General features: G+C 42.7%; 1 protein-coding gene and 1 long non-coding RNA gene across 3 annotated transcripts in view; one reads left to right on the forward strand and one right to left on the reverse strand.

Annotated features, from left to right (window-relative positions):
* LOC117236732 (serine-rich adhesin for platelets) overlaps positions 1-21,890 on the reverse strand; it is a 60,093-nt gene extending 38,203 nt beyond the window's left edge. For both annotated transcript variants that reach the window (XM_033499927.1, XM_033499926.1), the window contains exons 1-5: positions 21,419-21,890; positions 11,169-11,597; positions 10,159-10,656; positions 8,122-9,866; positions 5,112-5,203 (exon numbers count right to left, since the gene is read on the reverse strand). In XM_033499927.1, the coding sequence (XP_033355818.1) occupies positions 5,112-5,203; positions 8,122-9,866; positions 10,159-10,656; positions 11,169-11,597; positions 21,419-21,421 (2,767 nt within the window). In that variant the 5' untranslated portion in view covers positions 21,422-21,890. The remainder of the gene's footprint in view (positions 1-5,111; positions 5,204-8,121; positions 9,867-10,158; positions 10,657-11,168; positions 11,598-21,418) is intronic.
* The window catches only part of LOC117236747, a 123,096-nt gene that overhangs the window by 6,808 nt on the left and 88,514 nt on the right, over positions 1-27,774 (forward strand). The window lies entirely within an intron of this gene.

Consider the following 27,774-nt stretch of genomic DNA (forward strand, 5'->3'; position numbering starts at 1 on the left):
GCACCTTCCGGGTTAGCGCATTGGAATGTTGTCGCTTCAATCGGACATATTGGCCACACGTAGGCGCGGAGTAGATCCTTTCAGACCCGATTGCCTGCCTGCATTCTCTATCGAGCATAATGACGAGCGTGGTTTTTTTATCTCTCCGTCGTGTCATTGGCTGTTCTTACGCTTTCGCCATTGCCAACGTTGCTTATGTATTCGCCAGATATTCGAATGGGACGATCGAATGGAACGGTCGTAGCTGGATTTCCGGGATGGATTCTCGGTTCTTCGATCATCCGGCGAAACGCGTTTTCTCGACGAGTTCTTTTTCGACCAGTTTATTGCACGCAACAGTCGCTCGTTTCTTCATACTCGATCTCCTCTGTGCCACGAATTTATGCCGTTTGCGACCGATATCTGCACGATGGATCCTCCCTCAGGGATCGAACGATCGTAAAAGTCTCGTTAGAAGAAAAATATTAAGGCGGTCGAGAATGGTTTTACGCGTTCGATCGTCCGAGTATAGTTTCGCTAAAATCTAACGACCGCGGAGAGATCGATTAATATCGCATAAATTGGAACCGAAGGCAATCTTCCGGCGAATTTACTACGCGGACGCGTCAACGAGAACGAGATGCCGTGTCCCCGGTCGTATCTTTCGCTCATTCATCTTACGATTATGCGCGCCACGGTTAAACAACGATCCTTTCGACTAAACGGTTTTTAAAGCGGTGGCCAACCGGTTCCCGCTGCGAGCCGGCAGATCTTCCAGCTCGCCTATCGTCGCGACTGAGTTACTCGCCGAGCCGTGCAATAAATAAAACCGAACGATCTAATTTCAGTTCCGTGGAAAGAGGAATTCGCGAGCGGCGACTTGGCTGTGCACGCGCGCATCGATCACCCACGTTATTTGACCGTGACTTTAATAATTATCCGCGCGGCAAACCATCTTCCGTCATGGCTAAGCCCTGGGATGCTTCGAGAGGAATCGTTGCGCGAGCAGTTCGAGCCTTCCACCTCGCCGATTTATCGTCAATAGTTTCTCCGAATGATTGATTCGACTAATCATCGTTCGTGACCGGTTCCCTCGAACCGAATAGGGAACGAGCAATTCCCCTGACAAGTTATGTTTAGGTCTTGGGTTAATGCATCGCCAACTCGAGCACACCCTGCCAGTCGATGCGTTATAACCTTTTTAATATGATCTCCGATGACGTTTTCCATCGACGCGACCGAGTGTGCGCGTTCATTATAAGCGCACGAATATTAAACGTACGGAGAGAAAGTCTCGGGGATTGCTATTAACGCGATCGAACCGAGTTGCTTTCGACTCGACGATACTATGCAACGTATCTCGCGTTTACAGCGATACTCTTTTTTCTATATTCTACCGCGTGGAAAGATCGTTTGCGAAAGAATGATCAAGTTGCCGCATTAGCTGAGGCTCGCTACGGAATCGATCAATTATCGAACAATGACGCGATTTGCGGGCTGGGCCAGTTATCTTTAGGTCAGGATACTGTGTGCGCAACGTCAAGAGGCTGCCGGTGTGGAATGCTGTCTCCTCCGTTCAGGATTCATAGTCAATACGCGTGTATGGCCACAGATTGCGGTCTCTTCGATTGGGAACGAACCAAAGTGAAAGATCTCGAAAAGGAAGGCGATTAAGGGGGAATGGGGGACCTTGAGCGCGGTCAGCCACTGCGAGAGCTCGAGAAACCAGACGGCGAACACTGGAGTTGGGTATGCGCGACCGCCATATTGTTGTGACTACTATGCCCTGACAGAGCCTGACTAGCCACCCACACTCGCAACCGAGCGCAACTCTGGTCGCCGAGAGGCCAGCAGGCTCACCTGATGGAACGCGGTGACACGACCGCCTGCGCATATCTCTTGTTCCTTTTCCATGGACCATTTATCATTTCTCCCGATTATCCGATGCTTTACGTAACAAACGGTTGACGTTCACTCGGGTTAGAAACGCGTCAACCGATCGTTGGAGACCGAATCGACACGGAACTCTGTGTTCTCGGGAACCTTGATCTTATATCGGGTTCTCCTTTTGCTACCACGATTTCGTAGCTCGCGGATTAAATTAAAATATTTGCTTGGAAAGAGCGGCATGGGTGGTTCTATTTAAGGAGCGGCAAGGTCGGAAGGCGAACGAATCGAAACGGTGAAGGGAGGAATGTCAACGATTTCGCGTTTCGTTCGGTAAATACGGCGAAAAGTTAAACAAGCCGCTTGAAAGTAACGCACTGACGATATGTATTTATCCGTAGGTCGTAAAGTCTCGCGTTTAATAGGATCCTAAAAACCTGGTTCATCGTTAGCCTGTGCAAAGTAGCTGCTACTTGACCAACTTCGGTATGCCTTCCTTGCCTAACCTTCCTTCGCCTTGCCTACTTGCTATTTCTTGAATTATTCTTAACGGTTTCGTTCTCACACCCACCGACCGCGATCGAGCATCCACTTTCGAGGAGTGGTGCTCGCCGATTATCGATCGAAATGAGTTTCCTTATTTCTTTTCGCGGCTCGGAATCGTCGGTCTTGGAATCTCAAAACGTTAAAGCTTCGCGCGTACAATTTCGACTATGAAGACGAAATCGCCCGCAGCTCCTTGGAAACCACTTTCCCGAGAAATTTAACGAGCAACGGCTAGTCGCCACGCACACACGTTCATCCCCTGTATGCAAAAATTAATGACCGCTCCGCTCGCTTTTCCCCGGCGGAACTTCAATTATAAATGAACCGTCGGAATCCATATTTAGAAGCTGCAGGCTAGTCTTTAGCTTTCCTCTTAGCATCCTCTCCTGTGTTAACGCGCTGGCTAAAATACGAGACGCTCACGTTGGTTACCCTCGCGCGGTTCGCGAGAGGTGCGAAAACATCTCGGTCGTACACCATTTACTGGATCACGAGGCGCGCTGCACCGAGTAATAATGCACCGAGTGTAAATGATCGCGCGTACGCCCACGATAATCGACATCCGGTACATCCAGCCTAGCAATTACCGCGCGCCTTTTCTACAATAGGAACGTTGGATTAAAAGCCGCTGCCGCGATAGCACGCGCTTCAAACGAGTCTAGTTAACCCGGCGACACACGATACATAATTCAGAAAGTCGGAAAATAATGGCGAAATATTCCTTTTTTTTTTTTTTTTTTTTTGTCAGGAATATACTGATAGGGAAGAATATATTTTTCTATTTTGTAGTACTTTTGCGTATAATTTCAGAAAATTTCTGTCGCCAATCTATTTCCGTATATTTTTCTTAGTGCTATGTTTTCAACTTTTGATACAGAATTACCTTTCAAATGTCATTTTGTAAAAGAAATCTAACATCGTTTTATGGAAAAAGATGAAACATATGTACCGCGTGAATAACTGTGAGCGACAGTGTATCGTGATATGAAATACTTCAACAATTCTCGAGTTAATGGTATTTTCTTGTTGCATGTGCTTGGTGTTGTTAGCTTCTATTTATACCACCTCTTTTGTTGTAGCGTTTTGAAACTAGAGAAGATTTCTTACAATACACGCTCGGTGTTGTTAATCTACGGTATATCGTTGGAGGTGGTGGATAATACGTGGAATTTCAAACCTTGTCCTTCTATAAAACGCTCCTAACTTTCTCTTCTTATCTTCGTATATTTCTTTTTTTCGATTATGGAGATTTTTCTTCTGTTTCTCATTTATATCGATAATTTGACTGCATTTCCTTCATTACAGCTTCCTATTTACAATTTCGTAATATCCTACAGCCTTTATCCACACATTACGTATTCCACTGTTTCATCCATAATGGATTAACGCTACATACTACGTTTCTAAGCGTGTTTCGTAACTGGGGTCCATAAACTCCAGAGTTCATTCAACGTTCATCCAGCTAGTTGAGAGAGATATTTTTAGCGTGTTTAGAAGAGGTCGTAAGAGACGGTCGCTAGCCACACCGATCTCCATGCCTTCGATTTCCCACGTAAGTCTCGCGATACTCGCGATCCATCTTTGGCGGACAATGAGTAGCAGCGGCGGATCTGCTCGGCGTGGATCGAGCCGAGGCAGGAATTCCTCGTGTCGAAGGTGCGCCCAGGCAAACACGCCTTTGTCTCTCGCTCGAGAGAGTTGCCTCCGTTTTGAATGCTCGCTGGCGTGCACACGCGCGAAACCGGAGAACCTTAGCGGTGCGTAACGCACCGAGATTAATGCGTAACCTTTATGAAGCGCGACGCGACGCGACGCGACGCGCCGAGCGGCGAGGCGAAGGGACGCGTGCGTGGGCGTGCGTGTCGCGTATTCTCTCTGCCCTGGCGAATTCCTTCGCCACGTTAGCCTTCCAGCTCTCAACCTTTGCGCACAGAGTTCAAACGAACTCTCTCTGGTCGACTTCTCGTGTCGTTCGAGATAGCAAATTCCTTTTCTCTTTTTATCCTTTTCTTTTTTTATCAAAGGTTAAGGTCGCATCAACTGCATAGTTATTAGCCAAAGGTGTGTAGCAAGCGAAGAAGATAAAAATTTCGTAATCTTTTTACGCTACATCTTTCAGCTATTTAATAATTATTCGTGAAAAGATTGTACGATGTTGAAACAATCGATATTTCGATATTTTTAACACAGAAAGACGAATCAATATTTATTGTTTCGTTTCTTAGTTACTGAATTTAATTCAATGAATTTAACGAAGACAAGCGGATTACGAATTTTATTAATTCCGGCATTACTTTTAAGGAGTCGTTTCAATTTGTAGTTGTTTCGGGGCTACATCGTACGATATGTACGAAGAGAGAGAGAGAGAGAGGGTAGGACCAGTTGATTCATTTTAATGAAGCTGATTCGTTTGATAGCAGATAAGAGTCACGTATTTGCGAGACGAGAAACTTGGCAATTAGAGGAAATGCGGGTCAACGCGAATAGCGATACCGGCACTAACATTTTTGCGCAGTTAGCACTGTTAATGGACGTAATCGACTGATTCGAGCGATTTTAATAGAACCCCCTCCCAGACAGTACGCTTAATTGTTCTGTACTGACCCCGAACGCGTGTTTTAATTTGCCAAGCGGAACTTTTTCCAACGTCAAAATAGACAGCAAGAGAATAGCGAAGACGTCGCTTTATTCTTACTTACCATTTGCATCGAATTTGTTTTCCTTGCCCGGCAATTCCTGTCGTTCTGTTTTTCCCGCGACGTTTGCCCCGCTGTCGTTCGATTCTTTATTCCTGCGAAACAAAATAAATAAACGTAATTCATATTAATCGGAAATAAATAAAAATAGTCTTTATCAATTGAGCAAGCCGTGTAAGAATTTTAATGGTTGTTTGAAATTAAAGGTATTAGGCTGTGGAATATGAAGTGTCTGATTGTTAAGCCACAGATATTGGTTGTAAGGAAGAGAAAAATCTTAATTTTAAAATGATATACGAAATGATCTACAAAGATAAAAATATTTGTTGAAAAAAGAAAAACGGAGATCTCGAAGATCGATACAACAGAATCTGACATTTAATACGTTACAACCTAATAACATTTTTGTGTAGGATTGTATTTCGTGCAGACACGCAATTGTAACGAAGTCAATGGGATAGTCCGTGCTGTTTCGTTTCCGCATATCGAATCCTTTTACGTTAGCTAAGTGGGCAGTTAACTCTCTTTACGTAGCACGCCAGGTAAAATGACCGAAATCTTTCAAATGGTGTTTGGAAGCATACCATTACTCAACCTAACTACAGCCCTCTGAAATTTCACCCTTTCACTTAAACACGCTTCGTTCGAATCCAGCAGAATCTTTTGGAATGTTAATCGCTCGCTTTCGATTTTATTGTATCGCTTACCGATGCCACGTGCGTGATCGATTCCATCTATTCATCGTATCGGTTTCGTGCCGATCAAACGGCTCGAAATTAAATGGAAGAAAGACGTGTGTAACTTGCAAAAACACCGAACATCCAATACTATTAAGTTATTTCATTTAACTTGTTTCCTTTCGTATTATCGACTTTTAATGTAGCATCGTTTCGTATCTGTATCATCGCCTTTTAGTTGTTTATTTTCTTAATTAATTAGTATTTAATTTTTACACCCTTAACGTACAAAACTATTCATTGATTTATCGGCAAAAATAATTAACATCTCGTATTGTTGTCGAAGCAATGAGTTTCTGGATGATCATTCAATGTAACGATTAAGAAAAGACGTTCGAGATCGGTTAATGGTCCATTCATAATCCTACAAGAATCATTTAAGAAGAGTAGTTCTTTGGAAAAGAATTTACGAGGCTACTTAGCAAGCAGAAAAACATTCCTATAATACTTTATTTAAGTGGCGCGTACATTCCTATTCCTATGAAGTTACATCCTATTCCAATTCCTACGAAGATACGTTATCTTGAAACTTTTCTTCGATTTTCCAAACAAACTTCTCGAGAATACACCAACGAACATTAACGTACATTTTCCCAATTCTCTATCAAGCTTTCCACAAAAGACCAACAAAGCTTACGAAACGACCTAATAACTCAATTATGCATCGAGCGAGGCGTGGTCCGATCGTGCTATAAATAAACACGAGTAGCGTTTTGCAAGCATAAATCGTGGCGGGCATGTTAATCGTGGCAAACTAGGGAAATGCAGGGCGGAAGCGCAATTTGCTCACAATTAAAGAACCTCACCGCGTGAGGTTTCTCGACGCGATCCATAGTTGGGAATTAATGTACTGTGAACTGCTACCTACTTAGACTGCTTCCTACGTAAACACTGTGAATAAGATAGCAGATCGGCGCGAAAAGCGTATTCCGGTAAAATCTAGTAGATGGTATACTTTGATAATTTGTAGTAAGACACCGAGACCAGTTTTGGAGTAAAATCAGGCAGCTGATCGGAGGTATCTCGCGACCGATCGTTGCGTACGAACACTGCTTTTGTTCCCTGTTTCGAGAACTGGTTTCGCCAAGTTGAACGACACGTTTATCGCCAAACATATTGTTCAATCCTAAAAAGTTCCACCTCGTTCAAATTCGTGGATCGACACCAGCAAAGTGCGACAAGGATCGTTCGCTACGACTGGTGCGAGAAATTGTTCAACTTTGCTGTTCTCTTTATTTCTTCTTCACGGTCGTATCTCTTCAGATATCTTCTTTCTTGGAATATTTTGCTCGCAAAAAGCGCGGCATGAAGAAAAATGGAACTAAGTATTCCGTTTAAGATATCACGATCGAGCTATATATTTTTTAAATTACGTGTATTATAATTTGTAATATTGTGTTATTACGTTTATTGTTAAAAGAAACATCCGCGTTGAAACGGTCAAAGTTAAGTCGTCCGTTAATTCCGATTTTTGGGCCATTTTCTTTTGGGTGTTTTTCTATCCTTAAACAATCTATTGAGCTTCAAGATGAAACGAAAGAAACGTAGTTTCACGTTGGAACTTTATGCGCAAAGATTTGTTTGAAACGTTTGGTTAAAAGGACTTTTGTCTATAGAAACGAATGTGAGATTGAGATACTAGAATTGAAGGAGCGCGGCAGAATCCAGAGATAAATAGCCTAATGTAGTCGCGTAATGGTACTACTTTAATCATAATTATAGTGAAAGTTCATTAGAAAGGAGTCTACCGTGGGCAGACAAGTTATACTTTAATCAGTTAAACCGGGAAGACGAGTTAACTGGTAACTCAATTTGTAACTCAATATCTTCTAGATATAATAATGGTTTTATTTAGGGATCCCTTATCTTTTTACCTGCCCTTTCATATTTCTGAAAAAGATTCTACTATAATTTACATTAGCACGAACTAAAATCGACCTAATTGATTTGTCCGTATTTATTCTTATTTTCCTGATTAAAGAAGTGTTTGTTTAACATATTCGCTGCTACTGACTATGCTACGATGCTGCTAACGTAACTATTGTATCATGTTTTTGAGTTCGTGAATTTCGATGAAACACAGAACAACGATCAATGTATTAAAATAATATTTACGTACATATATAAATAACATACTTTTCGAAATCAAAATTTTTCACATAAGAAGAAAGATGCAGCTGCAAAGGACCAGCTGTACCTTAGTAGCTGCGAATATGTTAAGGCATGACCCGATTAACAGGTTAAAACGCAACGAAGATGAAGACTTGAAGACTCACGGATTCGTATATTCTAGAGAATTCGTTTCCTCCTCTTCGCCAATCGTCGCCAAGTTGCTCTGCCAGTAATAATCTCCGTCGTCGCTTTCTTCGCTCGTGTCTTCCTCGTCCATAATTTCCTTGTTGTTTTGGGTACAGCTATTCGTTAGACTATGCACGCTAATATCGTTACACGATCGATAGGAATCCTCGCTTTCGCTGCTTTCTCGTCGTCCAAGTATATCAGCTTTAACCGGTGAACCAAATTGATCCAAATTCTCGTTTCTAACGTCCTTCTTATCGTCCTGTTCATCTATCGGCTCATTAAACTTCGTAACCTGTTCTCCTTCGTCGTCAGAATCTTCTATTTCAGTTGAAATCGTAAGTGAAGTCCTAAGCTCTGGTTTAGGTCTTACCGGTTGCTGATAGTTACTGTTACTCACATTTATTACCTTCGTCCTTTCACTATCATCATTTCTTCGTTCATCATCATTAATTTTACATTTACTCTTCTCCTCGTCGTCCTCGCGCATCGTTAAATTCGCCCTGCGAGGCGAGAACGCTTTCGCTTTCCTTATCTCGATTATCTCCAACACCTTGTTCGTCCTGAAGCCTTCGTCCTCTCGAGGATCATAGTCCTCCATAGACTCGGTGTCATCCGTTTCTTCGATTCTCTTCTTCTCCGAATCTCCAGCTTCGTCGCCGAAACTCTTCGATAGTGTCGGATTCATTTCTAAATCTCGTCTGTCCTCGAGCTTCGTCCTGACGACAACCTCGTCCAGTTTGCTGCTGGTGATGTCAGCGTTGAGGCGCGGTGGCTCGTCGTCCTCCTCGAAACTCGTTTGCCTGGACTCGGGTAACGAGGAGGGTTTGACCTCGGTTCGGGGCACGATCGTGGGTGGCGGCGGCGGCGGAGGTGGTCTCTTCCGTCTGATCTTGACGTCTCTTCTGGGTAGCGGCTTGGGCGGTAGAACAGGTGCATCCTGGCTGTCGGAAGTCTCGATGGAGGACTGGTCGGACAGTTTCTGGGAACGCGAGTCGACGGCGCGATCGTTGGTCGGTTGATTGACGCTGATCCTGTTTACGTGATTCCTCGCCGGCAGAGGCGGAGGCGTCCTGTCCGAACTTCGTCCGCTGGACGTCTCCTTGTGCTTCTCCAGCTCCTTCGAGGAGCTCGTTGCGTGGAACTCCTCGTGGATGCTGTTCACGCGCTCGACGAGCTCCACGTCGTCCTTAATTGGCCTGAAATGCGTCGTCGAGTCGGCGGCTAGATCGGCCGTGTAAAAAAGATCAGGTCTGGCTTCGTGGCCGTAGCTTAACGGCGCGTCCTGGAAGCTCAACGGCGGCTGAAAGGTGATCGTTTCCTCGATCAGCACAGTGTTCGGTGCCACTACCGCGGTGATCTTCTCCACTTCTCCTCGCGACTCCACGTGGGTCACTGCTTCCGAGCTGGCTAGACGGCGAAGCAGGTAATCGGGAGGGTTTGACGAGTAATCGTCCAGGTTCTCGAATGGACAAATCGCCTTGGACAGTTGCGAGTCGCGGTCCGAGGATCGGTCGAAGTCTTGGTCGATTCGTGAGAATTCGTTCGGCTGCTCGGAGGTTGTGGAAGCAGTCGAGGCAGTTGAAATTGTGGATACTCGGTCCGAGGTTGAAAATCGATCGATCACTGTTGACATCGAGCTGCCTGTGTCGTCTGACGTGCTTCCGTGAGTCGAGCCACATTGCGACCTGGCGTCCACGTATACCATCGCTTCTGGAGGTTCCTGCGAATGTACAGACATTAGTATTCGTTGATCGTATCGAAGAAAAATAAGATACATCGCTTAAAACGACTAGAGAATCGCTACCGAATCGATGATTCTACTTCGCCACTCGGACGGATAGGCGCCAAAGTGGCTACCACGTGCTAGATCGACATGATATTTTTGCGATACTTGTGATAGATCGATGCGTTATCTTTATGATGCTACGAGAAAAATAAAGTTTAAAACGGCCATTAAAGGATAATGCGATTCTCTAGTTGTTTCGAGCGTTTTATTTTCATCGTTACTTCACCTGCTTCGATTTCGCGAATTCGGGCGAGCGTTCCTTGGGCGATCCCTTCGGGCTTTCTTGAACGGATCCATTGCTTTTCGGGGAAGCCTCGCAGCTATCGAATGGACTCGACTTGCTGTCGAGCTGATTGGCTAGCTGCGTGCTGGGTGATCCATTTTGAGAACTATTTTGCGAACTCGTCTGCGAAATAGTGTGCGAGCTACTCTGCGACCTGGATCCGTTCCAGGATTTTTTGACAGGACTCGGGTTCGCTTCGCCGTCGGCCAAGCCTCGAGCTTGCCTCAACTTTCGCGGCGGTACAGGCGGAGGCGCCGATGGCAATTCGGGCGGCACTTTGTTTTTCTCCGGTGAACTCTTTTTCTCAGCGCTCACCACTTCGGGCCTGAGCGCTCCTCTGCACCTAACCATTAGCTTGATAACTAGCTGTGACTCCTTCAATCGCCTCACGCAATCCAACCGAGTCATGTGTGTCACTGGTACACCGTCTATCGAGAGTACCTGGAAAAGAGACACGGTAACATGACCGGTGTGTGCGCACGTGAGATGATGCGGCAAGCTCGTTTCTTGCTCCTGTTCTTTCCTAGAAACAAACCGCTTCTCCTGGGAATCGTTACGCGGCAACTGGGTCTCGAAAATTATAAACGTCACTCGTGACACGGAAAAGTGATCAGTTCGTTCAATCCACCCTCTTAACGTTCGTTAAAATTACTAGAAGTCTAAGTCTAATACCGAGCGAGAAGCACAGAACGACTTAAGAATGCTTTTATCTTTAAACATACAGGTTGGTTACAAAGAAACAGGACACCTGGATATTTATCTTATTTAGCGTATAGAGCATAAGTGCGACTAATTTAGCGTAAAGACGTGACAAATACAAACTGCTTTGCTCCCTATATTTTTCCTTATTTTTCACACGCAATGTTTTACAAAATTAAAGTTGAAACATCGTTTAGATAAAGCATTAGGAAAGAAGGCTAGTAGGTACTAGCGAAACTCGACAATTTCCTTACCTCGTCACCCTCTCCCAAAGTACCCCACGAACATTTCGCTCTACTGGCCGGGCTTTGTTCCGCGCAGCTCTGAACAAACAGCCTCCTAACCCTTTCAGACGTCTTATTTCCTCCTTCGAACTTCAATCCAAAGCCTAATCGCTCTCCTGGTAATCTGTACACTTCGACTTCTTCCTCGAGTGGCCCATCGACTCCGTTGCTTGGGTTCTTTGTCAAAGTTACAGGTAGAGGAGGTTCATCCTCTTTCTTACCGCTACCAATGGACAATACGGTTACGAAATTTTCCGACGGTGGCTGGCCTTCGACGCTGACCACCGTCACGAAATCCTCCGTTCCACTCTTGGCGACATCCATTTTCCGGATCGTTCTTAAAGCGTTCCATTCATCGCAAGCCCGCTGATCTTTAGAGTCCGGAATGCTGGCCACTCCCTGAAAGCAGGTCCGTACCATTGTAGACGATCTATGTCGTAATCGATCGATGGACAAGTTTTCTCGCTGGTTCGAACGAACTTTGCGCGCTTTTACAGGGTAAACGATCTTTTTACGCGTAACTCGTTAGACGACGTTATTACCGCTTTCTCCGTTAATTCGAATAGCTGTACCACGATATCATCGTGCGCGCCGTTTTATACGTGAAAGACATTTGTAATAATTATCGTATAGATGAAACTTTTTAGCATATCAGGAAAGCAGAAGAAAAGGTAATTTTAAGGTATGAATCATTAATTCGGATATAATTTGATAGGAATGTTCTCATCAGATCTCATTATCCTCTGTCACACTATGATGGAAGATTAAACGTGTGCATGGTTTTATTAGGTTGATGCATATGGAGCGGCGTTTCTTTAAATAAAACTTTTTCCGCGCGTGCTTTCTTCGGAACATCGTGTACTTAAAGTAATTGCGTGATTTAATGTACTTTCTCGATAACTAATTGGTTTCGTTATGCCGGATTTATGAGGATTACTTTACTTCTAGAGGTAAGAAATTTCTAGTACGGAGCTGTCACAGTTTCTTCATTTGTAGTTCCTTCTGTCAGGGATTAAAATATTGCTTGGACGAAGTAGAGAATGTCATTAACCTTTACCAAATGTTAAATTTATGTTCCCAGACAAATTTTATGGCAATCTTTTCAAATGCTCACGGCTGATATGTACAGAAATATTCTGGTAATTTATGCCGAATCATAAAAAGCTTTTGAAACTTTTCTTACAAACCTCGTCAACATTGAATATTCAGAAAAGAATTTCATGGATGTGTATGCAAATCCTTATTCTTACGAATACGAGCAAAGAAGCAGAACAGAAATGAAGAGTTGGCTCATCCACTAAATATTATAACGAGTAATACCTTGAATATTTTACATATTTTTGCGTTTTATCCGCATTCTATGCATCTTTTCACTTTTAAACTTTACAATTTCGCCCGGAGAATCCTTAGCGATTTTAAATCACAAATCATCGATTCGATTATACCTTACCACGACTCTTACTATTATAAAAATTTCTTTCGTTTCATAAGAAAATAATGGACGCACAACATTTTCCGTTTTATATTATTTTATCGAATTACGTATGATCCATTTTGTTCTATCAAAATAAAGATCACAACGTTCGACAGATTAGGTTTCATATTTGTATAAAGATGCATCGTTGTAAAAGACGTGTCTGTAAAAGAAAGACACTTTTCGGACAAGCTAATACAAGAGAAGAGCGAATATACGTACAGTGTCGCAAATATGTAGGGAAATGGCAATTGTAACAATTGTCAGATGAATTTCCTCGGTATTAACACAGGAAGTAGGAGAGAAAGGCTAAGTTCATAGACGATTTCGAGACACGAATCTGGTCGGGGGAAATTGTAATGTGCGTGAACAGTTGTCAAGCAGAAATCTCGCGGATTGTCATCAAGCCGACAAACTGTGTCACGTAGCACGAGAACATCTCGGATGGTTATTAAGCGATCTTAACTACATGCCGGCGAGCTCGCGTGACCAACTTAACGCGGAACTTTCATGTCCCGCTGTAACTGTTCGTTTTCCCAACTACTCGTGTACTGTTACAATAATACGATTATGCTGCAAATTACGAACAAATATCAAAGATGCACGAATATAAATCAGCCAGCGAAATCGACTTTTTACACGTAGCTGCGTTCCAAGTTGACTCAAAAGATCTTATTTACGTGTAAAGGGTACAGGAAAACGATCGTAGTAAACAAAAAGACAAATTTTCTGTATCTGTAAAACGAACGCTTGGAACTCTTTCTGCTACGCGAAAGAGAAATATTTCATATTCTTCCTTCCCTCGATATTTTTAAAAAGATTGACCCTTGCACTGCATATATTTAATTATTATAATCACAGGTATTCGCCGTAGAATTTCAATTTAGTCTACGTAGATATCATTAAAATATATCTTTCTTTGTTGTAAGAATCGCCAACGATATACTTATATTCGCATATATCTATGAAATTAACTTTTGGGATGTGTAAAATGACAGAGAATTCAGAATAGACGATTTAGAAAATAATTATCCGTTTGTTCTCAAAATTTCTTTCACTTCTGCCATCAAATACAAAAACTAGATACTTTTAACTTCGTTTACGTCATACGTCGGATAAATTGCTATTAGTGTACAAGAAGCGTAAAATACATGTATGTGGAAGGAAAATCTATTTCACGGTGTCAAACGTATTCGCAACATTACGCAAGCGATTTTTAAATTGTAATCACGTGAGAAAAACAATAATAAAAATCTGAGAGGTATTATGGTTGCATAGAAGTATAATAAAATTTATGTACGTTAGGAAAGTTAATTCAGAATGATATACAGGTCGGCTGTCGCACGTTCGAGAGTGGAACGCAGACGACAATCGTGGTACCCGGGGAAAGAGAAAAAATCGTCCGACCGATCTTTCTTCTGTATACCTTGATCTCGCGGCGATCTCTTCTCACGATAGAGAAAATACTTTTCCAGAGAGTCGCTCGATTCCCGCGATTCCCGTCGCCTCGTCTCGACCAATAAGTCTTTGAGGGGCGACTCTTTATTCACCGCCTCCTTCGTTTTCACTCATCAGCATCCCGATCGTCTAACGATATGTATATTCGCCTTCTCGTCGCGAGAAAGTATCCTCCAACTTCTACTCGAGACCGTCACGCAGTTTCTCCTCCCTCTGTTCTTCCAATTTCCGTAGAACGCGAGAAATAGAAAGTAGATTGACCCCGGGTCACTGTCGAGCGATCAGCTGATCGCCAATTGCCCTCCCACCGCTCGCTACGGAATCACGGTCGTAATTTTTCATATTGCTACGGGGTCCTTTTCACGGAGAACGTCTCACGCGAATCACGAGAATGGAAAGTCCTTGCTTCCAGCCTCGTAAATCACTGGGTGAAACAGCCGAGGTGCACACGCAACCTTCGGACGCGACCCGCGCAAAACGTCGAAACGGCTACTAGAAAACGATATCGATCGCCATGATCGAACTCGACGATAAAGAATAAAATAACGAAGGTACAGGCTCGTTAACGATTATTTCAGAGATTCCAGCGTATGGTAGATCCTTTTTTAGTACGTGGTTGATCGTGAACGATCGAGTGCATCGGCGAACTTTCTTTCACGGCAACGATCGGACGAGCATCTAAAATTTAATTTAATCTAGGGAGCCTGTTTGGTCGAATCGTCGTCTCACGCTTTCGTGATTTTGTCAAACGGGGAATAACGGAGATTGTCGAATTTGGAATTCGGGCAACTTTCTACCTTGCGCAAGTTGGATAATCTTGTTAAATTAGGACGTTTCAATGGAAGATGATTTCCATCGGGTTGATTGTAGAGGAGATATTAAGAGAGATCTGATTTCAGATGGAGGAGGCGAGTCGAAAGAAGGCAAGCAACTATGGACCCGTAAAATTTCGATGAGCTAGCCGTGATACACGTATGTTTAAACGATCGGATTTTTCCAATAATCGAGTAATTTTAGTTTTACACGAGAGAAGATCGTTTGTTACTTCAACTATTTTATACTTTAACAGCCCCCTAAATTGTTCGTATTTGCAGTCTGATTTAGAGAATTTAGATGCTTGGTCCTTATCGAGTAGGATGGTTCTCGACGTTTCCAAATATCACGTGATACGCTATTCTTCTACTTATTCTCTTGCTGTTTCTCATTATTCACTTTCAGACTCCGCTGTCTTTCCAGTTCAAGTCACCAGTGACCTTGCAGTTTATTCGGACTCTCGACTGACCTTCTCCCTCTCTACTTTAAAAATATCCGAAACACATCCTCAAGAGCGTTAGGATATGCTACGCGCCATTCCTCTGATTTTCTGCTGCCTTCAACGATTAGATTATTATACTGCTCGTTAGTCAGACTCCACCTGAAGTATGTATATCCCATTTGGTCTTGTTACTTTGTTAAACGCATGCTGTTTCCCGAAAGAATTCAACATAGGTTCCTTCGGTTTGTCAACGATCGATTGCATTACTCTATGAGCAGAACGTACTATGATTATTCGATTACCAATAATTACTCGAGCTAAGGTCTGTGGATGAACATAGATTTGTAGCTGGTTTGTCTTTGCTACGTAAGATAATCGATGACCATGCAAACAGTTGGCATATCCTTGCGTTGAACAATTTTAATGCGCCACTCAGACCTTTAAGAAAACCGTTACTATTTCGATGTCATGCTTACAAGTTTAAATATTTCCATCTTGATACTTTAAATCACCAGAAAACCACCAGTGCCGTGTCATTCGAGCGAGTGACCTACGAGCCAGTATCTTGATCCTAAATTTACCGTTTATTTTCCTTTATTACCTCATTACTGTGCTCCCTCATCTGTATTGTACAAAATTGTTATTTTTAACTGTTCTTTTCTTTTCTTTCTACTTTCCTATCTGTATCCGGTAACTATTTGCCGTTGTATTAAAAATACGCTAGTATTTTGTATACATAGTACGCAGGTATTCAAAAACAGCTAAATAAATAAATATCGATATTAAATAGAAACAGTAGGAACAGAGATCGCCTAGTAAATTCAATTACAATTTCGATGTTTCTTCACCTATCAATGGATGGACAGTTTATATCGTACTACCGCGTTCATTGTTAAAAAGAATTACATTTTAAACATCATAATATACGTTTATACCGAGATCGTAAAAGTTACATATTTCTTAAAACACCAGTGCATTACAGTTTATATTACGTTATTGCGTTCATTGCTAAAAGAAAAATCCGATTCGAAAGAGTTGAAAGAGGTTTGGTTCTCCTTGTACGAAATTTACGAGAAAGAAGCGTGGATCCGGTCGAGGATCCCGATGCCGGCTCGATGGTAAAAAAATTTATTCGTGGCCAGTGTAGGACGGGCAGAAGCTGAAGAACCATACAAGTGCGCGTAACGGAATTCGTAGCCGCAGGGCTGAGCGCCACATTCTCAATATACCGGCTCTCTCGCCACTCACAGCACCGGAGCACCTTCGTGAAAATATTACGAAACCTTGTTCCGATTCGCGAGATGCGCCCAATCGATCGCACCTGCCCCGGATAACATCGTTCCGTTTCAAACTTGACACAGAAATCGTGCACGACGCCGCAAAAATAAGAGGCCGTAAACGAAGTTCGCGAGATTGATAAATCGCTGGAAAGTAACAGAAACAGCAAATAGCGTGTTAGTAAAAAATATCCGATTCTACCGGTACGCGCATTCTCACGAGATACAGTGGCTCGCGAAAGTATTTGCACGCTAAGAAAATTCACATTTAGGAACAGAGTACCTTCGTGTATGTGATACGAAACATTTTCAAACTTGATACAATTTGAAACTAATCCTACATTAAAAAATATATAAAAATTACAAGACACTTTTGCAAACATATATAGGTTGTCCGAAAAGTGTCTTTCTTTCACAGACACGTCTTTATACAAACATGAAACCTAATCTGTGGAACGTTGTAATCTTTATTTTGATAGAACAAAATGGATCGTACGTAAATCGATAAAATAATATAAAACGAAAAATTATTATTATTTTCTTACAAAAGGAGAGAAACTTTTCGGACGACCTAATACTTGGTAAAATGTTATCGTACAGTACGAATGGTGATCTTAAACGTATAATGTTAAGGATGATCTCACTAAAAAAGTATCGTGGTTTAATAATACGGTTAAAATACCTTGATGATCTTTGCGAGCTGTATGCTTCCAATAAATATCTCGTAATTTCTATGTACGTTTTCGGATCCGTTCGAAATTTTACCAATTTAATTATGATAATCGTATCTTGTTACAGCATTGATGAAATTTCACAATGTTTCGTATAACGTATCCATAAAAAGTGTTCCGTACGCGTTCGAATACTTCTGTAAGCCACTGTACCACAGAATACATCGTACAACCAAACGTAGTCTTCCGCATTGAATGGCGTTTACGATCTCTCGTTCGTTACCATATAAACGATCTTAGAATTCGCATTGGAACGCTAGGAGCACGCGCGTTTCTGCGGATTCGGTCAATTAGAAACAGCACCGTGTTTTTACATCTCTCGGAATTAATTTCCTCGTGAGCGAATTCGACGCATAGAAACGTTTGACGAGCGAGTCAAAGGCTTCGAAGAAGGAAATTGCCACGTAATGGTCTCGCCCTCTTCGGGGTAACCCTCTAACTGCTCATCCTCCTTGACACCCAAAACTATACCGCATCCTAATAAATGCACGGCTCGATTACGGCCGAGTGTAATCGGTTTGTCAAACAACCGGGACAGCTAAACCTGCTCTGAATTAATAAACCGCTCGAAACTGACCTACAACTCGTATCCATTCTACTCGTGCTCTTCTGGCCTAACTCGAACGGACATATTCTACTTCGAACGCCGTCTAGATCGTTCCCCATACCAGACTTGTCCTTGTATCTTGTATCGGTAAATCGATTTTTCCGCGTTAACGGCAGATGAATTCTTGTCTGGAAATTCTAGTTTTGCATTCTAGGTGAATGAAGTAGAAGACGGTTAATAGGAACGAGTAACATTCTATCGTAGAGTGTAGTTAGCCACGTGGCAATTATCTTGTACAGAGTGCCTCGGTAATATATAATATAACGAGCAAGTGGATGATGCTGTGTGAAAAAATAAATCGTACATATCAGAATATGTTTCTCGGAATATTCGATACGATAACGGTAAGAACGAATATTAATAAACTTTGGAATTTCTATGAATTTTGCTTTTATTTCTATTATAATCTATTTTTATTATAATTTAGTTTCGAATGTACAATTTACTTTAGTATCGCTACTATGTATCAGTTCAGTTTTGTTATTCTTTCATAGTAAAATGTTATAAGATGGTTAGCTAATTAATCGATGAGAATTCATGTTCGCTGTGATCAGAGTTCCAATGTTAAACGTGCGATCATCGCGGTTAGGTACGCGGAAAACAGAGGCGAGCATGTTAATAGATAAATTGTTACGTATAAGGTAAAGCTGGCGCCCTTATTCGGAAGTATCGGGCGTTCCGCACGGAAATGTTTACACTCGGCTAAGTGGATACCCGTAACCCTTTGGAATTCTGCATTTTCCCAGCCGTGAACGACGTTACAATGCAGCGGAATTACGTAACGACGGCGTTCTCCGTCACGCTTCACGGATTTTGACAGCGTGCTCCATTCATTACTTAAATCTCCGTGTATTCGTTTCACCGAGGAAAACGCCGTTTTAAATTCGTCCCGTCTTCTTTTTTTTTTTCCTTCGCCGCTTGCACCGGGCGCAAAGGAAAGATTTATCGTTCCACTTTTATTTTCATCGCGCAATTAGCATCGAAAGGTGATCAAAGGTATATCAGATATTTGAATCTTTAAAAGGCGGAAATTTTGCAATTCGAAAGCTTGAAAGCCTTCGTTCGAAATTTGTACGAAATTTGTTTTAGAAGTTTCAGTTCAACTTATTCAACACCTTGGTGCTCGTGTACAAGCGTTTTCTTTCGCTTCTTACATTTTCCATCTTATTACTAAGAAATCGTCTTACTATGCTTTATTACAACCAGAAAAAATTAATTACTTTTGAGCGCCTGATTTGCAAAAATTGCACATTAAACAGTCGTTATAGACTGGTTTTCCTTCGAATATTCTTTTTAATATCTTTTTCAATTAGTATCCGGTCGACCCATCCAGTTGCCCATTATTTCCCTCGTTTAAACTTACTTTCAAGTCGAAGTAGTCGAACACGTTCGATTGAATCGAAATTACTATTTTTATGGCGCACGTGCAGCATCATCTCCGAGATATTTGGCCTCCACGCCTAGAAAAACTACATTCCTCACGTTCTTGCATTCGACGACACCTTAAACGGTTTGTTCTTAACAGGATAGACGATCCACGTTACGATCGTTTAGTCAAACTACATCTTTACCAATTCTATTGCGTTTTCAGTGTTAAGAATTAATAATAATAACATTCGGTATTTCCACTCGAATCAAACGCTTTGGAAATGACTTAGAAACACGGAAGCGTTGTATAACGTCGGAATAAAAGAAAAATCGCTTTCGTTGCGAGAGGCAGCGTGTCTTTAGAATGTTACGCGCACGCGGTAAAGGGATCGGGCCGCGTGTTGTTTGTTTGGCAAGCGTGGCGCTTCCTTGCGTCGTCGGCGTGCTCGAAACTTTCACGAGAATCAGGAATAATTATCTAGGCATCGACTATGAATACCTGGCGGCTAGAAAATCACGGCGATCCGCCGTGGTCTCTCCACTCACGGTGGAAAAAACATGTAAAATGCCACCGGCTTTCAAAGGCCCCGCGCTGTCCTCTACCATGGAAACTGGTTTCGCCGGAGAGATTTCTTGTCGATCAGAGGAAACGCCGTCTCTTATTATCGGCAACCTTTTACTCCCACTAGGAACTGATTCCCGCTAGGAAGTAACCGAATCGATCGAGAAAATTGGGAGAGACCAAAAATAAAGAGAATTTAGAGAATCTAAAAATCAGGGAGATCACAGCTAGAGAAAATTAATAGAAAATCGAGATATCAAGAATATGTTTTAAGTGCTTGGTATTGTCCATGTAATTAATCGTTATTATTTATATATTTATTAGTAACAGGTCTTAGTCCAATATTATGTAATCGTTTTAATATTCTCGTGAGCCAGTGCATACGTGAATTGGGCATTTTGCTATTCCATAGACAAATCACAAGAATTTCTACCATGTTCTATCAATCGCTTGAAAGTATTTTGTACGATACAATGACCTTACGATAGTTGGATATCGTAGTTTGTCAAGGACTGTTTGTTGGAGAACTCAAAGAATAGTATCTCGATAATAGAGCGCGATAAGAGGATAATTTTTGACGTTCCCTCGATTTCATATCAGTGTGACGTTCATCGAAGCCGTAGCGGTGACACCTGGTTAAACGGATTAAACGAGTACGCAGTTTCGATAGCGAACTGCCAGATCGTATGAACTCGAATATGTCTCGTTCAATATGCTACTATCTCGTTGCGTACGTCCGTCCACTTGTCACGATGCTTCTTCGAGTCTTTCATACTACACGCCTATATTCATATAGTAGCCGCGATGTCATTCGCATTCCTACGATCTTCCACTCGACCTTGTAAGCATCGCTATACGATCAACCTTCGAAGGTCTTGCAACTTTGAATGTATAGGATGAAGCTAATGTTTAGTCCCTCGATTTAGGCTACGATTACAGTAAAATCCCATCGAAATCACAATAAGTACATATATGTTGATATTCCGATCGTAATGTCACTCTGCGATTAAACAGGAGGATTTTCACATTGCGCAATCGCAAACTGTAAATAACCCATCAAGCGTAAAGACGCAGATGTGTTTGAAAAATAATCGACAAGTTGATAAATTTTATGAAAATCAGAGATGTCTAATTATCTAGTTATCAAGATGAGGAATATTCCGAAAATTTTGTATAGGATGAAAAAGCACGCGTTTAGCTCCAGAACCAAGTACACGTGGAATTTTGGTAATACGAGTTTGATCAGTAATCTACCGAATCTTAAAACTGTTTCCCCTTGAAAAATAAAGAAAATGTGACTTGTTCCGTATCTTCGTTCAGAGTTTTATGAAAGTAACTATATCGGTCAGAAGTTGGTCAAAACACGTACGGGTTGTAATCATCGTTACTCTGTTTCACGGCTAAAGACACGAAAGAATTGGAATCGCGATGCCTCGCGATCCTATAGAACCGACCGGGTCAGTTCCCACGACGATTACCTCTACTTACCATTCATTCGCCACTCGTTTTCATCGCCAGAAGACTAGCAAACCGTCCCTGTCCCTTGCATCCACCAGTATTCGAACCACGTGATCCTCGAACGCAGCTTCTTTCGACTTGTTACCAGGCTGTACAGGTTTCCTCGCGTAACCCACCTTTCGCGGTATACCGTTAAAGTCTCTCTGCAGTATCTGCTCGACCAGTGATTACGCGATCGATTCGAGATGTACGATGGCAGAACTTCTTCGAACTGGAAGAAGTATCGCGTTCGATCGAGTTGTTGGAGGCGTGAAGCGAGAACTACGATGAATAGATCAAGTCGGCAACAGCAACAGCGAACACAAGGAAAGATATGTGGCGATTGAGCACGATCACGTGGCCAGCACACGCGGAAATCGATGGTTCGACGTGCATTCGGGACAACGCGCCGTGCCGGACTGGCTCACCAGTAGGCTGACTTTCTTCCACGCCGCTCCGCGGATCGCCCCTTTGATTACAAACACCGTCTCCTGTCTCTTTCCCCCTTTCTCTTTCCCTCCTTCCCCCCTGTCTTCCCTCTCCAGCTCCTTCTCTCTTCCTCTCACATCTCCACTCTTTTCCTCTCTGTTCGGCTGTCTACCCGCGTCCCCCGTTCACTCAACCTCCTTTAACCGCGAGCCAAGTGCCCATCCGTACCTCCACCATTCGAGTCCCCTTCTGTGGCCTTTCGAGCAATTTGGTCGGACCTGTCCACTGAGCTTCGGATTTAATGACACGAATCGATGCTCAAAAATCGAGAGTTTAGGATGGTTGGATAACACCGGTGTGTTTAGAGATCGACATCTTCTCCGGTGAGAAATTAATGTCGAGACTTTTCCAGCAATCTTTGGAATTTAATAACGCGAACGTTCGCCAATGTGCAAAAATGGAGAGTTTAGAGCGCTTGGTGTAGCACCAGTTTACTCGCAGATTCCGTTCTTTTTCGCGACAGATTGCTGCCGTAACTTTCGAAGCTACGTGGTCGGACCTGTTCGCTGTTCGAATTCGGACCTCTCGCAAGTTAAACCAACCAACTCCGCTCGTATAAATTTCCCAATTTCATCGCCAATCGTCATTCAGTTTCTCGAATGAATCCACGAGTTATCCTCTTAACTTCGCTAGTCGTATAGATAATCGTACATTCCCATGTGAATTCTAAAGAACATTTGTATCTGATATCCCAGCTTTTTCTATTCTTTAATTTATGAAGTCGATCAGCTTTCTGAGTAGCTCGTTTAATAACACGAACGTTCATCGATACGCAAAAATCGAGAGTTTAGGACGACCGTGTCTGGATATTGACCGTATTATGTCGAATTGAGAAATTGAGAGAATCGAACGGAGTAAGGCTGTTCGAAAGGTTTCGCACTTTCGAAAAAGTTATCAGATTTGAGCGTCGTAGAGCGTTGGTGCGTTCGAGGAGAGTTGTAAGGAACCGATCTCACCATCGTATCGCTTCGACGCGCACCTTGCTTCGACAGTGTGGCCTACCAGCCGATCCAACCGAACGAGATTCTTGCGGTGTGCCTGCGTATTATCCGCGGTCGTCGATGCCGCACTTGACGCTCCGAATGGGGCGCGCGTATTTCCACGTTACGCACCGATTAAGCGGTACGCGCAATTTCTGCTCGAGTTACGCACCATCAGTCACTGATACACCTGTTCAAACTCTGCTGGTGTGTAGGCTCAACTTTTGGAATTTTGTCGAATTGAAAATGGGTACAGGCGAAGAGAAAACGGGCTACGCAAATTGTATTAACACCTAGAACTATCGACGTTTAGTATATTACGTTGACAACTAAGTGATCGCGGATTTTGCTATTAGTTGGTATTGACAAAATCCGCAATCACTTGGTTGCCAATCCAATATAAATTATATATTTGAATTATAATCATATATTATTTCACACTTGGATTTTAGACTTCGATTTCCCATAAATATCCGTAGCTTAGTTGGAACGTATGAAACGTTCGTTTTCTTCGATTGAAATAAATATACTTTCGCTTCTCACCGAAGCAACTGTATTAATTGAACTATTGTCTGACTGAAATCTTGACACACTTTTGCTCGTCGAGATATTTATTTTCGATAAATATTTCTGTTCTGGATTTTAGAAAATCTTCCCAGGGCTATCCTGTTCTTAATTTTCAACGTTGATATCGTCGCAACAATAATATTGTACATTCGTTAGCACCATTTTTATTAAGTTGGATAATGAAATTGGGGTTAGGATAAACCTGAGGTTGATCAGTTTGGCTTGTAAGAAACTCATTCGTCGATGGGATAACATTCTTTGGTGTTAATCCGCTAAATTCGAATTTCGAAGAAACGACGTTTCATGCGAGATTAACCTGATAAGTACGGACAGACGAATGTTTCTTCGTCATCTTTTTCGATGTTCGTCAGAGAGTCCAGGTTTCAATGCTTAGTTTTTGCAGGAGATTGTTGGTTGCTCCTACGAGATTCTGCGGCGCGCCGACGTCCCATATTATCCTCCGACTTTCCATAACGATTAAGCCAGGAGAAAAGTGCCGGAGGCGTACTCTCTGTACGCCTTCTTCTTCTTCTTCTTTGCTATTATTACATTCCCCCAGTTCCGTCTCTTAAGGCAAGCATGTTCTTTGGTCTAGTCGACCGAGTTCGAAGGTTCTTCTCTTCTGACGATCCACGTAACTCCAGGTTGCGCCTACCCATTGCGTGACAATTCGCGAGGAACATCAAAGAGAATGCGAGAGACTGTTTTCTGACGAATTAGGGTTCTGACAAATACGTCAGAATAATCAAATGTATTTACGTTGATTCTTATGAGAGTGATTACCTTGCGTACGTTTCGGTTTCTCGAGATGCATCAGTGATCAGTGAGTTTCTGAGAAGATCTCATTTAACGCTGTTAAACGTGGCGTTCTTGTGCTTAATCTTGTCGCGTTCAACGCTGTATACGCGTTGCTTTCGTCGTTATCAGCGCGTCCTTCGACTCTTGACGAAGCTAATTGCGACGTCGACGAAACTTTTGGCACTGTGTTGGATACGGTTTGCTCCCGAAGACACTAAATGGTGTTGAACGCAACAGGCGTTCACCACCGTACCATAACGATGCTGCGTTTAACAGCGTCAAGTGTGACTATTCTAGTTGATGTATCTAATAAGATTCTTATGGTTAGTCTTGATTTCTGCGTCCTAATAATTACGGAGTCCTAGTAACCAGTTAACTACGTTTGACGAGTATACTTGTCGTCGCTTGTATTTATTTACGCGCTCTACGACCCGATCCCATGAGAAATTTCTAAAACTAAATTCCGCAATTAACCGGTTAATTATATTTATCAATTCGTCAGAAAACGCACTCGTTATAATCGTAGTCTACAGAAAGAAGAACTCGCACGATGCACGAAAACATTGTATCGGAGGATGAATGAGAAACTCGTGGTGGCTCGTATCCCAGAAGCACCTGGACTATCGCGAGGAAAACGCGGTACTCGAGTTACGTCGATTCGATTCTCACCGATATAGCACTCGACAGGTAATCCTGTCAGACGTGTCCGACATACCGCTGGCCCGTTTTGCAAAACCGCAGACCCATCGTGCGGCTGCCAACAACGTCCAATCCGTCGACCATTGACGTTTCCTTGCTCCCACCGCATCGATACGCACACAGCTCGATTCCACTCGACTACATCGTTGTTGATTATTTACCATCAAAGGCACTTTCGCCGGTAAAACCGTGCCGGTTGGTGACCACGCGGGCGAAAACGCCGGTCGGAATGTCGGAAGTGGAATTATGCAAAAGCCGCAACAATGCAACGAGTCGCGGAGGTTCGAAAGCGGCGACGGCCGTGAGAATGTTGCGCGAGTCGTTTATCGGGATCGGTGATTCAGAGCCAGAGGCGAGAAGCGTTCGTTTTCCGCTCGAGTTTCGACGTGCTGTGGCGCGTCGTGCTTTCTGCCGCCGTTAGAAACTTTATGGTGCACGATATACGATGCCACTCGATCGAAAGGGAAAAGAGGTTTGAATAAACGCGCACCCCGCAATCTAAAGACAGGTTCGATTACTCGGTTCGTTTCATAGATCAATGTAACCTGGTGGACGATTTGCGATAGTTACGGAGAATGCTTGCACGTTATTATATTTATTATAGCGCTTATATGCCAATTAATTGTAAGGTCTAAATAACTACGCATCGGAAAAATTTCAACGTACGAAAATGAAACGCGCGATCTGACGGAAAATATTTCGTTGCGAAAATAAGAGTATCTATCGTACAAATACTTTTGTTACAGCCACTGTAGGTACATCTGCGTTTTAGTATTTCACGTACACGTTTCTTCTATAATCAACCGCATAACACTGTGTCGTAAATGAAATCGATCCTCGTAGTTCTGGCATCCAATAGCCACACGTTTAGCGACTTCGCTACTCGATTCGTTTCGCTTCCTCCGCGTTTCTATCCATTGCACTTGCCTTCCGCTCGAGGATGAGTTCTTCCTGGCATGCCGCGCGCCGATAATTTCCCGCTAAAAGTACTTTCGCTCGTATAACCGCGTTGCACAGTGAATATGCATCGGGACTGTAAGAAACAGGCCGGAAGTCGTTTATCGCCACTGAACTTAATGAATGGTATCTGTATCACGGCGCAGCGAAGGTTTTTCATCGTTTCATGTGGCGTGCAGTCTCTGTGGACGTCTTACTGCCTCTCATAGGGCTATAACGACCCCATGTGTAACGCTGTCCGCGCTCGTGACGCGTTTATCCGCAGATCGAGCAGACACGATCACGACAATTATGAAAGAAACGGCGGCAAAAAGCGCGACGATGCAGCTTACGACGCTTTCACCAACGCGAGACTCGGTCACTATCGTGTTTTCTAATAGAGGATGTTGTTGCATCGAGGTTGTTCGTCCCGGATATTTTCCGGAACGCAATTTACAGACGATAAAATCTGAGCGGTTTATGCGAATCTACGTGGTTTTTACATTTTGCACGATTCGGATGGTTCGTGCACAGCGCATACGAAACTTGAGAATCGAATTATTTATAGCAGCTCGATGGTTGATTTTACTTTACTAGCTTTTTAAATGTCAGCGAAATGATGAACGAAATGTCACGAAATAACGAGCGTCGAGACTGAATTATATAATAAGTATAGCCATTGCGAGAGAACGTGCGAAATACTGTCGAACTTTGGTAATTCAAGTACCCTGTCAAACATCGAGGTGAACCCATGTCTTATACGTGTCATAATTATCGGTCAATAACGTTCAACCCTTGGATTAACATCGCTAGATTGTCGAAGGATGTTTCCTGACATTTGATTCGCCCGCAAAGTGTTTAGTGGACTTATTGGCCGTCTAAAAATCATCGAATTAAACGTTCCTGCGAGAAATCTGCGACATTATGATGTTTTTCATGCGCATCCCCACGAAACACGCATGGGTATCATACCGATATCAAACGCGTAATGTTAAATATCAATAGTGTTTATTCTCCCACCGATATCTTCCTCTAATTTAGCCATGTAATTAACAACTTTTTGTTTCCTATCTTATCCTAATCTATATTAGTTTGTAATGAACTTGATTTGTACAGATTCATATGTAGTCTTATGAATTTATTTTTCACAAATTTATAACAATTTCATACTTGGTTTATTCTTTCCCGTAAACAAATAAACAAACAAATAATTGGAATTTCAAGGGAGGAGTTAAAATTTTCTAATTAAGAACGTTCTCCTAACTAAGCAGGAAGGAACGAACAAAATTTTAGTCGTACAGAGATTTTCGAGCTATCAAAGTTCATGCATGTTGGAAACGAGAGAAAGGCGTTTGTTTATTCGTTACTGAACAAACATAGACCGATCGTAACTATTTCGCTACAACTAAATCTTCCATGCGATTCGTTAAAGTATAAATTGACTGTATTTTGTTCACTGGTCGCTTTGGATATTCGTTTTGGATCAAATACGGATGAAAACGATCTTTGTATCGTCAACACGGATGAATCATCCACGATGCACCTTCAATCTGTTTACATAATCTAAATTCGCCGCTAGTTTCCCGATCGAGGCATCGAAAATCGTCCGGATATCCTGCAGCGATCCATCGGTGTTGGATCGATCGTTGAGACGAGGAGAGGGGCAGCGAGAATTCCTGGCAAACGACGATTCGTCGAACGGGAGTTATACGGCTGCGGGCCCCTGGTACGTTTTAACGGTATATTTCCATCGCGCGAAGATCTGGGTTGCTGGTACGAGCGGCGGCATCGGCGCAAAGTGCGCGTCTGATTTCGCTTCCGCGAGGTCGATAATTAAGGAGCTGAAATCGTAAACGACGTGAATGGAGAAAAAATAGA

This window comes from Bombus vosnesenskii, unplaced genomic scaffold (assembly GCF_011952255.1).
Source record: "Bombus vosnesenskii isolate JDL3184/JDL3185 unplaced genomic scaffold, Bvos_JDL3184-5_v1.1 scf7180000013352, whole genome shotgun sequence".
Classification (NCBI taxonomy): domain Eukaryota; kingdom Metazoa; phylum Arthropoda; class Insecta; order Hymenoptera; family Apidae; genus Bombus; species Bombus vosnesenskii.